At 37.5% G+C, this 13,550-nt stretch overlaps 1 protein-coding gene across 2 annotated transcripts in view; it reads right to left on the reverse strand.

The window, feature by feature from the left end:
• The window catches only part of LOC107718712 (neuronal-specific septin-3-like), a 58,873-nt gene that overhangs the window by 7,849 nt on the left and 37,474 nt on the right, over positions 1-13,550 (reverse strand). For both annotated transcript variants that reach the window (XM_016525909.1, XM_016525908.1), the window contains exons 4-8: positions 9,137-9,310; positions 5,497-5,625; positions 5,283-5,364; positions 5,045-5,182; positions 2,209-2,326 (exon numbers count right to left, since the gene is read on the reverse strand). In XM_016525909.1, coding sequence (XP_016381395.1) covers positions 2,209-2,326; positions 5,045-5,182; positions 5,283-5,364; positions 5,497-5,625; positions 9,137-9,310 — 641 coding nt within the window. The remainder of the gene's footprint in view (positions 1-2,208; positions 2,327-5,044; positions 5,183-5,282; positions 5,365-5,496; positions 5,626-9,136; positions 9,311-13,550) is intronic.

The following is a 13,550-nucleotide window of genomic DNA, read 5'->3' on the forward strand; positions in this document are numbered from 1 at the left end:
GATGACTCATCTGAACGCCTCTGATTGGCCATTGCATTCATAAGCTCAGCATAATAGTGTGCGATTGGTTAGAACGTGCAATACTGTAAAAACGCGGAAAAAGAAATATAATGTAACAAATAAGCCCTAATATTAATTAGATAGTATTACTAGCCTGATAATAATAATAAAAATCGTCTTGCTATCGTCTATCGGCACAACCCTAATCAGTGGCAAATTCTTTAAATATGAAAACGTACTTACAGGCTGTAAGTCAGCATTATTTGTCAGGTTACGCCTTCTTTCTTTACGTGAACATTTGGGCTCTTTGGGTTTGAGACTTTAGTCTTTGCAACTTCAGGGATCTTATCTATTCACTTGTAACACTCCAAAGAGAAAGGAAAACTTGAAATCCCATCATATGACCCCTTTAAATGCAAAACCAAGAAAAAAAAAAAATAAGTAATGACTACTGTACTGTGCTCGCCTCACTTAAGAAATCAGTCAGCCGGCGATCGAGTGGGTTTTTGTGTTGCTGCCGATTTACTGTCTCTTTTTAATGATAGGCCTTCCGCATTTGTCAATCATTCTCGCTTGCTACTCCAGCAGCCATATCACCCTGCAGCCCAAGACTGGTTGCCCACTGAAGCTAAGCAGGGTTGAGCCTGGTCAGTACCTGGATGGGAGACCTCCTGGGAAAACTAGGTTGCTGCTGGAAGAGGTGTTAGTGAGGCCAGCAGGGGGTGCTCACCCTGTGGTCTGTGTGGGTCCTAACGCCCCAGTGTAGTGACGGGGACACAAAGCGCTTTGAGTGCCCAGAAAAGCGCTATATAAATGTAAGGAATTATTATTTGGGGAATGAAGCTAGCGCTCTGATTGGCCAAACTCTTCTTCTTTTGCTGTTGCTTGATTTAAGTACAGCGCATGGCGCAACCAGGTTTTTGCATAGTTTACAGTGACAAATCGTACCAGCGTACTTTGAGGTCAAAATGCGTGCCCGCTACTCAAAATGCGTACAGGTTGGCAGGTCTGTGTTTGTGCTGCATTTGTAGCAAACCTCCAATTACTGTACCAATTCCAGCTGCCCACTGCTGGATCTATCCTGTAAACTGCCTCTATCAGCCTGTGAAGTTCTGCCAAGTTACAACTTAAGTTAAGGTCAAATAAAACACAAAGTGCTTCACCGGCCCCTGAACCCAAAAAAGATTCAACACAAAATTACTCAACCAGATCCAGGGCTTTTCCTACATTATTAAGAATGTCCAAGCAGGATTGAAGATATTTTCCCACATCGATTCTACAAATTATGGGTGGTTATAGAAATTCCTTTCAAAGAGAGAGAAAAAACTAATTCTATATTATTATTTTGTAGAAAATAAATAATTTAAAAAGTAATAGGCTATAGCATATTATGAATATAGTGAAATGTTAAAGGGTGTTGTTAAGCATGTGCCACATAATTTATTTAAAAAAAATGAAGCACATGAAGCACAGCTCACACAGAAATCACTTTCAAACCAAGCAGTTTTCTGTTAGTCAATGCAATGAATCCGCATTACCAGCCTTTTACAAAATCTGGTTACAACCTGTAGCAACATCTGTGTAGGGAAATCTTTCGGCTTCATGCAAAATTCCCAGTCACATAGATTTCTATTTAAATAAGATTTCACCCACAAAAATTTGCTGAACAATGGTAAATGTGACTGAACCATCATGTATTTCAAAATGCTAGAAAACTAGCAACCTCTCAGCAGCTAGGACTGGAACAGTATTGTATCAGATATATACACATGCCTACGGTTTAGTCTGCTACCGTTACAGAAATTTAAGAAATGTCATGAGAAATGCCCAGAAGTGAAGTGTTTTGCACCAATTCATACCATCAGGAAGGCGATTCCCACAGATATTTACACAAAGAGATTTCCACAGACATTGTGTGATGGCAGTTTGTATTGAGGTTAAATGCTTGAAAAATTCCATCATTGTTCAACTGGTGTAGCCTCTGGATGAGTGAGGCAAAATGTCTTCAAATTAATGGAAAACATACCAGATGCTCTCAAATAAATTTGTTATGTCATTCTATTATAACCTTGGTGACTGATACAGACAAGATGAAAAGGACCCCCACCAGCATTTTACAAGGTGAGGCATTGAAAAGATCGAATAAAACCTCTCATCATACGGTTGAAAGAGATTAATTATCTACAAGCAGAGAGATGAATTGCTCACCTTTTGTTTGAAGAAGTTTCTCTCCTCCAGGGTGAGTGTGTCTGCCTTGGCGATAACAGGAACGATGTTCACCACTTTACTTAGGTGTCTCATAAACTCAATGTCAATTGGCCGCAAACTAAAACAGAGAAGACAGCAAAGCAAAGCAGTCAGACCCAAAATGGATGAATTAAAAATCATGAAGTAAAGTGTTAAATAGAATGGTCTCCATTCAATAACATTTAAAACTGCACAGTGTAACACTTGCTTCAAACTTTAGTATCACACTAATACTGTAGGTGCAGCACGAATAATCAAGGCATTGAAAGACTGACCAATATGGATAAATCGACTTCTATTTATAGATCATTGTGAACACTGTATTTCTCGCAATGCTCAAATTTGTCATCTGTATACTTATTTTGTTGAGCCAACAATATTTGTTGAAGTAAAATCATCTTCCTGTCATTCCAAATCACATTTCTAATTTAATGTCCACTGGGTTGTAGACAACAATTTCACTTTGGGCAGTCAATTTCCTTGTGTAATTTACTTCAGTTTACTTACTCATGTACTGTATATTTGAAAGGAAACTTAATACATCATCAGATGCACATAACTTGCACAAGCCCTGGCATAGGAAAAGCCAATTTGATATTTCAATCACCTACCCCCATCTTTTGGTCTCATAATTCTTTCAGAGAGGAAGGAGTCACCATTGTGGTGGACACTTCTTGTTTTACTTCCTGTTTCCCAAAAAACCACATGGAGATGGCTAGCCACCAGAGTGCCACATCCACTAATGAGATTATAAAAGTTCCCACAAGGTCTCAAAGGATCTGTTTGAAATTTTCAAGAATAAACATCATGGCAAATTTGCAGCCAGTGGTGACATCTGAACCTGGGCTTTGATCAACAACTAAAGGATTTATGGTTCGTTTCTACTTTTCTGAAAACATGAAACTTGAAACTTAAATAAATACATCTAATTTGACATGCTAGAGCATCCCACTGCTGATACTTAATAATCAGGGCTGCATTTGTTTTTCCATAGAACTTCCTCATTGTGGAATTGGCACAGTAACCAACAAAAATGCACAGCTATATGTACATTAACATTCTGCAAAAGAGGTTTTGTAGGAATTGCTTACTTCCTGGTGAACTAACCCATTAAATTTGCAAAAGAGTTATGCTGTTGTCATGGTCGCCATATGGGATATCTTATTAATATGACATATTAAGACAGAGTACAGTTGAACAGTTAACAGACATGAGCCCACACTGCACTATCCAGTCAGTAGCCATGCTGTCCCATTGTACCTCACAGAAAACTAGTCTGCATTTTGTGGTTCAAGTTAAATTAAATGTGCATTTTTTTAACAGATCACCAGAGTTGTAAATGTCATTTGACTAATTAATCAAATGAAATATGACAGCTATGTCCATGAAGACTGATTGGCTGATGGCAAACAATTCAAAGTTTTGTGGCTCCACGCTTATTTCCGCCTATGCTTTTGAGGTGAATGTGACTGTTTCTAAGACAAAATTTCAAATGCAGAAACTACAGTCTGTGTGCTACTCATGCTATGTGACGTATGACAAGACAAGCAGCTGTTCAGATATCTTACAAGCATGCAGCAGCTGCGAGACAGTGTCTAATAACAGTGTGCACACACATCAACACAAACTTGTGGAAGGAAATACCCTCTTTAAAAAAACGTAGCCCTGCCCTCCCCCAACCTTCCTCTCCCCTGTGCAGACACTTCACACACATCACACATATATCTATAAAATGAGAAAGCAAAAAAAAAAAAAAGCTCACAGGACCACACAGTGTAATTTCCCCATGGCCCCATCACACTCACACACACAAACACTGGTTTGCATGACTCCCATTAATGCAAGCGAGTTAGAAAACTATGGCAGACGAAAGGAGAGGGATAAAATATATACAGTATATGACCCTATTCACACCTGCTATTAATATGCATTTTGTTTACAAGAGGTGCGTTTATGCTTGGTAGGTGTCTCATTTAACCACTTCTGAGCCGATTGTGAAGAAAGGTGTGAATTCCGTGACTAACTATATCAATTACTATGAGTTTTATTGATGTATTTTTTTTTACAATTATTTTGTAAGTTCCTGTATTAACTGAATCATCCAAATATAAAAAAGCTGAACATAACACCACATAAGTGCAAAACTTGCAGTGGTTCATTGACAGCTGAGTAGGTGGCCAATCACTGTTCACCAGGATGCATTAAGATGGATTAGTATTTTATCCTACTAAGGTGGTGGTCCAATGCCATTTCCAAAACGTTTTGAAACCTCTTGGATTGGACCATCCTAAGCAGATAATAAAAAGTGTAAATGGGGTCTACAGTACACTGTAAAAAGTCAGAAGCTGAGAAAAAAACTTTAGCTTCAGGTCAGAAACTGTATAAAAATAAGAGATTTGAAATTTTCTGAGGACTTTATCAAACATAATATACATACATATATATATATATATATATATATAAACCTATTTATGATGGTTTTCACTTGAGCATGCAAAGTTTAATGAGCTTGCATTTTAAGTTGAGATTAAGTTGCATTTTGAGCATTAATATGACAGAATAGCGATGTACTGTAGAACTTTCAGAGTTTGTCAAACTTGCAATTTTTTTAGCAAACTGAAAATTTTATATAGTTACTACTATGCACCAAAGCAAGTTGTATATACTCTTTGAAATGGAAGATGCTTCACAAAAGAGAATCACTCTAATGGTGACTTGAAAATAATGGTGTGTGTGTGTGTGTGTGTGTGTGTGCGCGCGTTTTTGTGACAAATGAGGACATAAATGTGTATAATACCAGTGTCCAGTAGGAGGAATAAAATATATGCAGCAGTGAACTCTGGAGTCTGGAATCCTCTTCTTCCTATCAATGTTGATCTCTTCCTGTAAATACTGTTCATACTGTGCATTAATGAACTTCATGATGGGCTGCCAGCTAACAGATAAACAGACAGGGAAACACCAGGAAACACATCAGATATAACAAGACCACAGGTTATCAAAGACATAGTTGTTTGTATAAAGTTGACACTGACCAGTTCTCATTGTTTATCTGGTCTCCAAAACCTGGAGTGTCAATGACAGTTAGCTTCATTCTCACTCCTTTCTCCTCAATAACTGTATAAAAGATGAGTTTGAAGAGGTGAATATACACAGTGGATAACTAAATTCTGAAGTGTTAAAATACGACTTATCCCTCAATGGATAAGCAGGTGTTAGTTTCAGTTTTAGTTCTGTAGACCTTTGTACCGTGACTGATGGACTTGATCTCGATAGTCTTGGGAATTCGCTCTTCCTCTGTTGTCATGACAGATCTGCGACTTACTTTAGATTTAAAAAGTGTGTTCGTCAACGTGGATTTACCCAGACCACTCTGACCTGTACAAAGAAAAAAAGAAAAAAATCTATGTTTTAAATTGACACTGGGGATGTCGATTTAACGAGTTAATTTTTATTTTAAATTATACACAAAATTACACAATTATCCCTAGAATGCATGAACCTTCAGGATTACTAGAAGATGACAGGTAGGTGAGTTTGATCAGGGTTGGAGCTACTCTGCAGGACAGTGGACCTCACAGGACAGAACTGAAAACCCCTGGCCTACTATACCATATTTGGACACAGGGCTGATGTCTGAGACAAATTCTTAATTTAGAGCAAAAAGTAATCAGCCTGCCAGGGCAATTTGAACACATCTTGCTGTTTTTTTAGCATCTCACACCATGAGCAGTGCTTATGACATCTCACACCAAGATACCACTATTAAACAGTTCAGCTATGAATTCATCTCCAGACACCTGCATTCAACTCTATTCCGTTGCACTAGATCTAGCCGTTTAGCTGCGCATTCAAAATTAACAACCCTAATTCACATGTGTTCAAGTAAACAAACAAACAGCCATATATTGTGTGGAGTAAATATGCCAAAGGGACTATGGCACAGGGTGTGTGTGTGTTTGTATGTGAGAGTCTGTGAGTAGCATCTTCAATCCCATATGCTGATTTGACCCAACACCTGCCCCCTGATTCATTCAATGACGCACACACACACGCACAATTCTCTCATCATACTGTGGACTATAAAAGAGCCAGTGTTTCTAGAGGAGGGTCATGGGAGCAGCTTGTTGGATCTCTCATTGACATCCATGTTAAAGCAAGAACAAAGGTTGCAGCTGGAATCAGTTGAGTGGAGCAGCCAGGCAGATGCTTTCACTGCAGCACTGCGTAAAGCATTAACCATGTCCGTTTGAACATTCTACAGGGATTTTTTTTTTTTGGGCATTTTTTAACATATTGGCGTGCATGTAAGTAACTGAAAAACCATCCACTATAAAATCCCTGAAAGCAACCTCCAACCTCTAGGTGTTTGCACAAGTTTGGCGAGGTTCAAGCTTAAAGGTGCTATATGTAAGTTTTTGACTCTACTAAAGCATAAAAATACCACAATATGTTTGCAGATATTTAAGAAACATGTTAAGTTAACATACTTGTTTATCTGAAAAACAATGCTACAGTCAGTTATTCTCCTTTGAAAATGTGAGTTCCGGGCCGGAATGTCGGTCTCTGTTTTGGTTTGTGAAACCCGCCCACTGCCAGTTTACCCAATTGTATTTCGGCACCCCGGATTGCCAGTTGGCAGAAAACACAGCATATTTCATTCCATTCATCGTTCCTGTTGGTGTCGTCAATCTGGCAACCTGCGTGTGCATCAAGTCTGAGGAGGAGGGGCCGGGTGAAAAAAAACCCTCTCCAATATTTTGAATTTGGACTGCAATACCTAGTTCAACCACTCGGTGTCAATCCTACATACAGCACCTTTAAAAGAGCTGGTATAAGGTAATTATAGTTTGACAACAAACCTCAGAAATCACTCAAAATCACTCATCAACTGCCAAAAGATCAACCCACGAACAAGCCTTAAATATTATCATAAAGTAGCTACCTATCCATATATTCATTTATCAAAGCACTAGATTAAAACAAACATCAACATGTTCATTCAGAGTCACAAAAGTGTTTGTCTCAGTTAAGTCATAAAAGCAAAAGACACCCAGCACTGTCAAGAAACAATCCTTCTAAGATTCTACAAGTAGCTACAGGTTATATGTTCACTTTTACACATTGCCAAGAAAAACAAAATCAGGGATACATACTGCTGGAGAATAATATATCACTCTCCAGAAAGATATAAATTCTTAAAAATACAGTAAAGTTGGATATTGGGGGTGGGTTGGCGGTTTGCTGCCAGGCAATGGCATGGATGGGGGAGGCGGGGACAAATGCAGGGCTTGCAAAATCGCTAGCCCGACGACCCGGGGCTATTGTTTTTTCCAGTGGGGCTACCAAAATGTTTCACCACTCTGCCCGACGGGCTATCTTAAATGCAGATCTCCCGCGGGTCCTTAAAAACTCATAAAGTGAGTTGTATCAAACTTAAGGCCATAAAAAGTTTTAATATGTTAAATGGTATAAGAAATGTCTTAATTATAATTTCAAGAGGTCTTACAGTTGGGGACGGAAAGCTGTATCTGAACTGTAAATCATGTAATTTTATGGCTCAGTACTGTATGTTACCACAGACATTGTCCAACCCCACTCATACTGTGTTCATTTTACTTGTGCAGCTCTTAAAATGGGTCATACATTGCCTTAAATTTATTTTTAAAAATTCTGCAGACACCCTGTAAATAGTGAAATAAAATTCCTTCCTTCATGTTTGTTAATATTTGTGTATTGAAAATATTTTTGATTGACATTTAAACTCCTATCTGATTTTCTATATTTAAAAAAGAAAATTTCTTTTTTTTTATTTGGGCTAGTTAAATACATTTTCGGGCTACCAAAATCTGAAGAGTACCTGCCCGAAGGGCTACCAGGGATTTTGAAATTTTGCGAGCCCTGAAATGCATCAGTGAATATGGCATATAGGAATAATACAGTCTGAATCTGGAACCAAGGTCATGAATAACAGCCAGTTGAGGTCATTCAGGTCATGCACCACTAGAGGCGAAATATTTGGTCTTGTGCTGGGTGGTGTTGCCTGCTGATTGAAGATCTCTGGCTAGTACCTTAAGGGTTGTAGGTTCAAACAGATCTGCCTGAATCCAAGATGTAATGGCAATGACTGAAAATCTTTATGCTCAATAAAAACAGTATGATATAAAGTATAAACTTTAAAAGAGAGATGTGTAAGAGTAATTGTATATAGTATTATATTTTATGGATATGAAATTTAGTTTTGTTCACCAATTACTGTTGATTACAGCAAGGCCTTTTAGCTAACAGCTTGCTGGGCCAAATTCAGCCTGTTAACCATTTCTATATCGTCCTCTGACTGAATTAACTGGAAATGCTTTATTGTCTAATAGAGCAGTTTTTCTTGTGTGCAAAACTCAGCACTGAGTTTAAACGCACTCAGGCATGTACCATATCCATAATAATATTGCAAATCACCACCTTGGAATTATAAGGTTCTATCTGCATTCTGAGCAGATTTGAGATATTGAGCTTCAAAGTTTTTGCATTCCATTAACTTTGTAACTAGAACCTTTTTGTTTTCTTAAAAAAAAAGTCCCAAAATGTAATGCAATATAATGTACACATAATGTAAATTAGTTATCACAGAATAAGAATATGTGAATAACTCAGTTTTGACAGATAGATCCTTATAATTCTAAGATGACGAAATTTAAACTGAATATACATTACATTTATTCTAATAAACAAACAGTATTTGTTTGTCCCTTATCAAATGTTTATTTGAACAATCTTGATCTAACTATTTAACCTATTTTATTTCAAGGTTCCAGTGATACTAAATGTGTATTTTGTACATAAGAATGAAAAAGGCACACATCTGTAATTGCACACTGAAACCTCTACTTACCCACTACCATGATGTTAACCTCAAAGCCTTGTTTCATGGCTTTCCTCCTCATTTGCTCCAAGATGGCATCGATGCCCACATAGCCAAACTCACTGCTTGCCTTCTCATTCCGTGCCACAGGCGTCTTTCCTACATCTGCCATATTGCCGTAAAAACTTGTAATGATCTCTGGCCCTAATGAAATTATGAGATACAAACAGAGAGATACAGCCAGTTAGCATTTTCAGTGTATATGGCAACAACTGGCTTAAACATTTTTGCATGTGCAATTTTTAATTACATGATCAGTGTCAAATCTCTATTGGTCAACTAACCCAAACAGCAATTTTCAGTTTGTGTAAAAGTCACATGATGCAAATTTTGCTGTCCTGCAGTAACATTTTTTACCTCATGTTTTGAATGTAATTGTATCTAAACTCAAAAAGTCTGATTACTGGTTGCATTGAAGTTATGCTAATTATTTACAAGTGAGACAATATTGTATTGGTATGTTTCTGTAGAGAGACCAGATGTCAGAACGCATGGAAATAAAGTAGGGCAGAAAACCCACAACACTTATACGGTTACCTCAGATTAACAAGACAAATGTAAACATATTAGCAACCCCAACATTTCTTTTCAACATTTTCCAAAATCACCATTATATCACCAATGTTTTACAAAAACAATTTTAACAAGCTCTTAATTCCTTAAACCCCTGCAGCAAACTAAGTTCTCCTCAAATGATCAATTGCTCATTGTATTTACCAAAAGATACTAAAAATGCCAAAACATACATCAAATGATAATCACAAGCTTACCCAAAAGAGGGTATTCAGTTTTGAAAGTTGCTGGATTTGATGATTCAGTAGCTTGAAAAATGTGTATGTGACAGAAAGCAAGTGACACATAATGCAATATGAAAGTGGGAGGGGAAAAGGCAACTGCTTTTCCTTTTTTAACGACGAAATGTGCCTTCCTCTTTTCATAGAACGTCTAGACACTTGCGCAAACTTCAAACAAAAAGCTAAACCCAAATATTCCAGTGGTGTTTTCATAAATAAATAAATAACATGTAAATCATTATAATAAATAATACACCATATCCAGATGATAACATAAGGTGAATTTACTTAACAGCAAAAAATCATAGGCATGTACAATCATAACTTATCAGTTATGAAACACACTATTGCTTCATCAGTTGCCTGAGGTGGAAGCTATGAAATCCTGATCTGTGACTTAACCAAAACAGTCTATGCTGTATGCTAAACATCTGTACATATCATTATTTATTAAGTACAAAGAGAAGGGTTCGATAAAACACAAAACTGAGAGTATAGCCAAATTAGGAACAATATTTCTTTTATATGTTTCAAATATTCTTTTTTTTTTCTTTTTCACTCCTATGTTTTTAGGTACATTTTCATCTCTAAGAAGTCAAGTCAAAACTATCAGTCAGTCAAATACAAAACTGTTTTGCACGTGCTCCTCTGTAACTGATGCACATCACAGATTTAAGAAAACCGCTTCCTAAAACACTTCAAACACGTCTAAAAACGCTTCAGCCCAAAACACTAGACAGTTTACACAGACAACTACCAGCAGCCATGTTTTAGCTAAAGAATATAACCTATGCCATTTAAGTGTGAAGCAGAGAATTAGCAAACTAAACATACTGTGTGCTCATGAGTTTCAGTTTCATTTAAATTAGAAACACCATAATGTGACTACTATGGGGCCTCTCACACTATATATTGTGATCTCATTTTTCACTTGTCACCTAAATATTCATCCTTTAAAACCTCTCACTGTAAATCTGCGATTTCATATCTGGAATAAATTGGGCCACCAGTTCAGAAAAAAGCATCTTAAATGTTCTCATTTAGTCTCATATGCACATTACCACACGCACTCACACTAAACAGCTCACAGGGCAGCTGTGAAGATTGAATAACAGGACCCATTTTACTAATCACATATGAAAGCAAATTAGAGGCCATAAAACATATTGGCATAACAAGAGGCAAAATAAGAATCAGGCAAACCACACCCCTCAGGCTTCGCCTTCTACATCAGGCCCCGCCATCACATCAGACTCCGGCTCCAAACACTCAATGATTAATGCAGTCTTTTAGTTTGTGTGGAGTTTTTGCAAAAACTCCTTAAAGCCAATTAAAATAAAATTATTGGTCTAGGTAAACCTAACCCATCAACGGGCTTCACCGCTGAAGCCTAGAACTTTCCATCTGCCTCAGAAAAGCCTCATGGTTTACTGTGACCTATATGTTAACCCAACAGTCAATCACATGTGAAATCCGAAATCCACACTTCAACCTTGAGTGAACCACAGTTTTTTAATGCCAAAGAGGAATGTTATCCCTGTAAGTTTAGCCAATTTGGAGCCAGAAAGGCTGAGGTTCTACACCAAATCTTGAATTACAATATTAAGTGTGAAGACATTGTGTTTACTAGTGCGCACATATACATACATACAAAAAAGAGAAGGAAAATCTACCATGTAAACAGCTTGCTCAGAGTATGCCAAATAGTCATTATCTAAGCCAGGACAAGACTTGATATTTGATGGCCTGGTGGGTGGAGCAGATCACAATGTGTGGGCATGTTAATTATGGTTTAATACACAGACACCAACGAGCATTTGTGCCATTGATTACATGACTACACCTCTGCCCCTTCTGCCAACACCTGTTGTGGGCCATCTGCTAAGAAACAAAATGAGGCATGAGAAGGAAAGGGGGCAGTGACACAGGCACACAACCTATTCTTTTAAATAAATTTTTTTCTCAATTAGTTCCTCTTTTGGTTATGCTTTAGCCTACACCCTTTTTAAAACGCAAAGTGCTAAATTTCATATCATAGTCCAAAACGATCGATTCTCAAACTGTCTAGGCACTTTTTTAGCACTGGGGAGCCCGAAATCTCTAAATGACTGTTATCAACATACACATAATGCCACATTTTGATTAATGTCAACATTCCTATAGTTCTAGACCTGGGGGTAGGTGAGATGACTGAGGGGGGGTACGTGAACAAAATTCTGAGTTTTGGCAATCATTTAATTCTACCCCAAATTAAAGTAACATTAAAACCGAACATGTATTTCTGACAAGCAAAATGCCGCTTCTAATGTAAAAACAGGAAAATGGGAGTGCCATAAACGGTCAAATACATGATATCCAATCAGTAGGGGTGCTCTGATTGATTGGCTACAGATCACTGTCGGCCGATAATCACGTTGGGATGATTGATCGGCGGTCTCTAAAAAGGCCGATCTCAAGCTGATGACGCTGCCGTGAGAGGTTTGGCTATGGGAAGCCAAACAACCCAAATATGGGACGAAACAGCGCGGTATTAAAGTGTTTGCGCCGCGCTGACCTGTCATCGGCGCGGCTCAATGGACCGAGCTGCGCGACCGACTCGACAGCGCAAAGAGGACGTGTTTACTAGCGCCACCGACCTGACAGCGCGGCGCTGATCAGTTACAACAGCGAACATTACTCTTCTTCTTCTTCTTCAAATATTTTATGGTTTTGTTCATCAAGGCATATTTAAGTAAATTTTGCATTTAAGGATATTTGTGTAACTGTAGCATATGATTATGCTTGAAAAAAAAAAGAGTAAAATGTACTGATACTTTTCTGTCAGGACATACATTTTCCCTTATGGAAATACGGAAATTAACAATGGTTTTACTATAGTAAAAGTGCAGTAACCATGGATAGATTTTGTCATTTTTTTTAACCCACAGTTTAACTACAAATGTATGGTTAAAAGGTTAGTGTCATAAAATCATGGTTAATTTTAATGTGTTTTCCGATAAACCTAAAACACAATGCAGTGCAAAATTCAAAATACATCATATTGAATTTACATACACTCTCCCTAATTTTTAAAGAGTTTTTTAAATTAATTAAAATTTATTTATTTATTTAATTTGGAGTGTAGAGAAAAGCCATACAAACCGTATCCATTATATAAAATTGCAGTGTTAAAGTTAAATAACAATGTTCCCTTTACTAGAGACAACAAAAATCCCATATATATACTAGGCTATTTAATAATAGTTCAAATTTAAAATGGGCAATATTGTGCTGAATGTAGAACTTGACGACAACAACAATAATAACTAAGTACAAAATAAAAAAAATATATATACTAGAAGCTGGGTGGGTCTCCTCAACGGGTGAAATAATTATAATATTTCTTCATTAAATAACTTATAAAGTCATTTGAAAACCTTGTGTGAGACGTAATTTCACAAACAGCGTGAGTGAATCACCGCGCGCGCTCTCTCTTTCTCTCTCTCAAAATACGCAAATGGCTTCAAATCACACATCGCTTGTCTATAAGCGAGCTGCACGCTGCACAGTTGACACAGGAATTGTCACTTGCACAATCGAGGCAGTGTCGC

This window comes from Sinocyclocheilus rhinocerous, unplaced genomic scaffold (genome assembly GCF_001515625.1).
Source record: "Sinocyclocheilus rhinocerous isolate Xijiao unplaced genomic scaffold, SAMN03320098_v1.1 scaffold1715, whole genome shotgun sequence".
NCBI lineage: Eukaryota > Metazoa > Chordata > Actinopteri > Cypriniformes > Cyprinidae > Sinocyclocheilus > Sinocyclocheilus rhinocerous.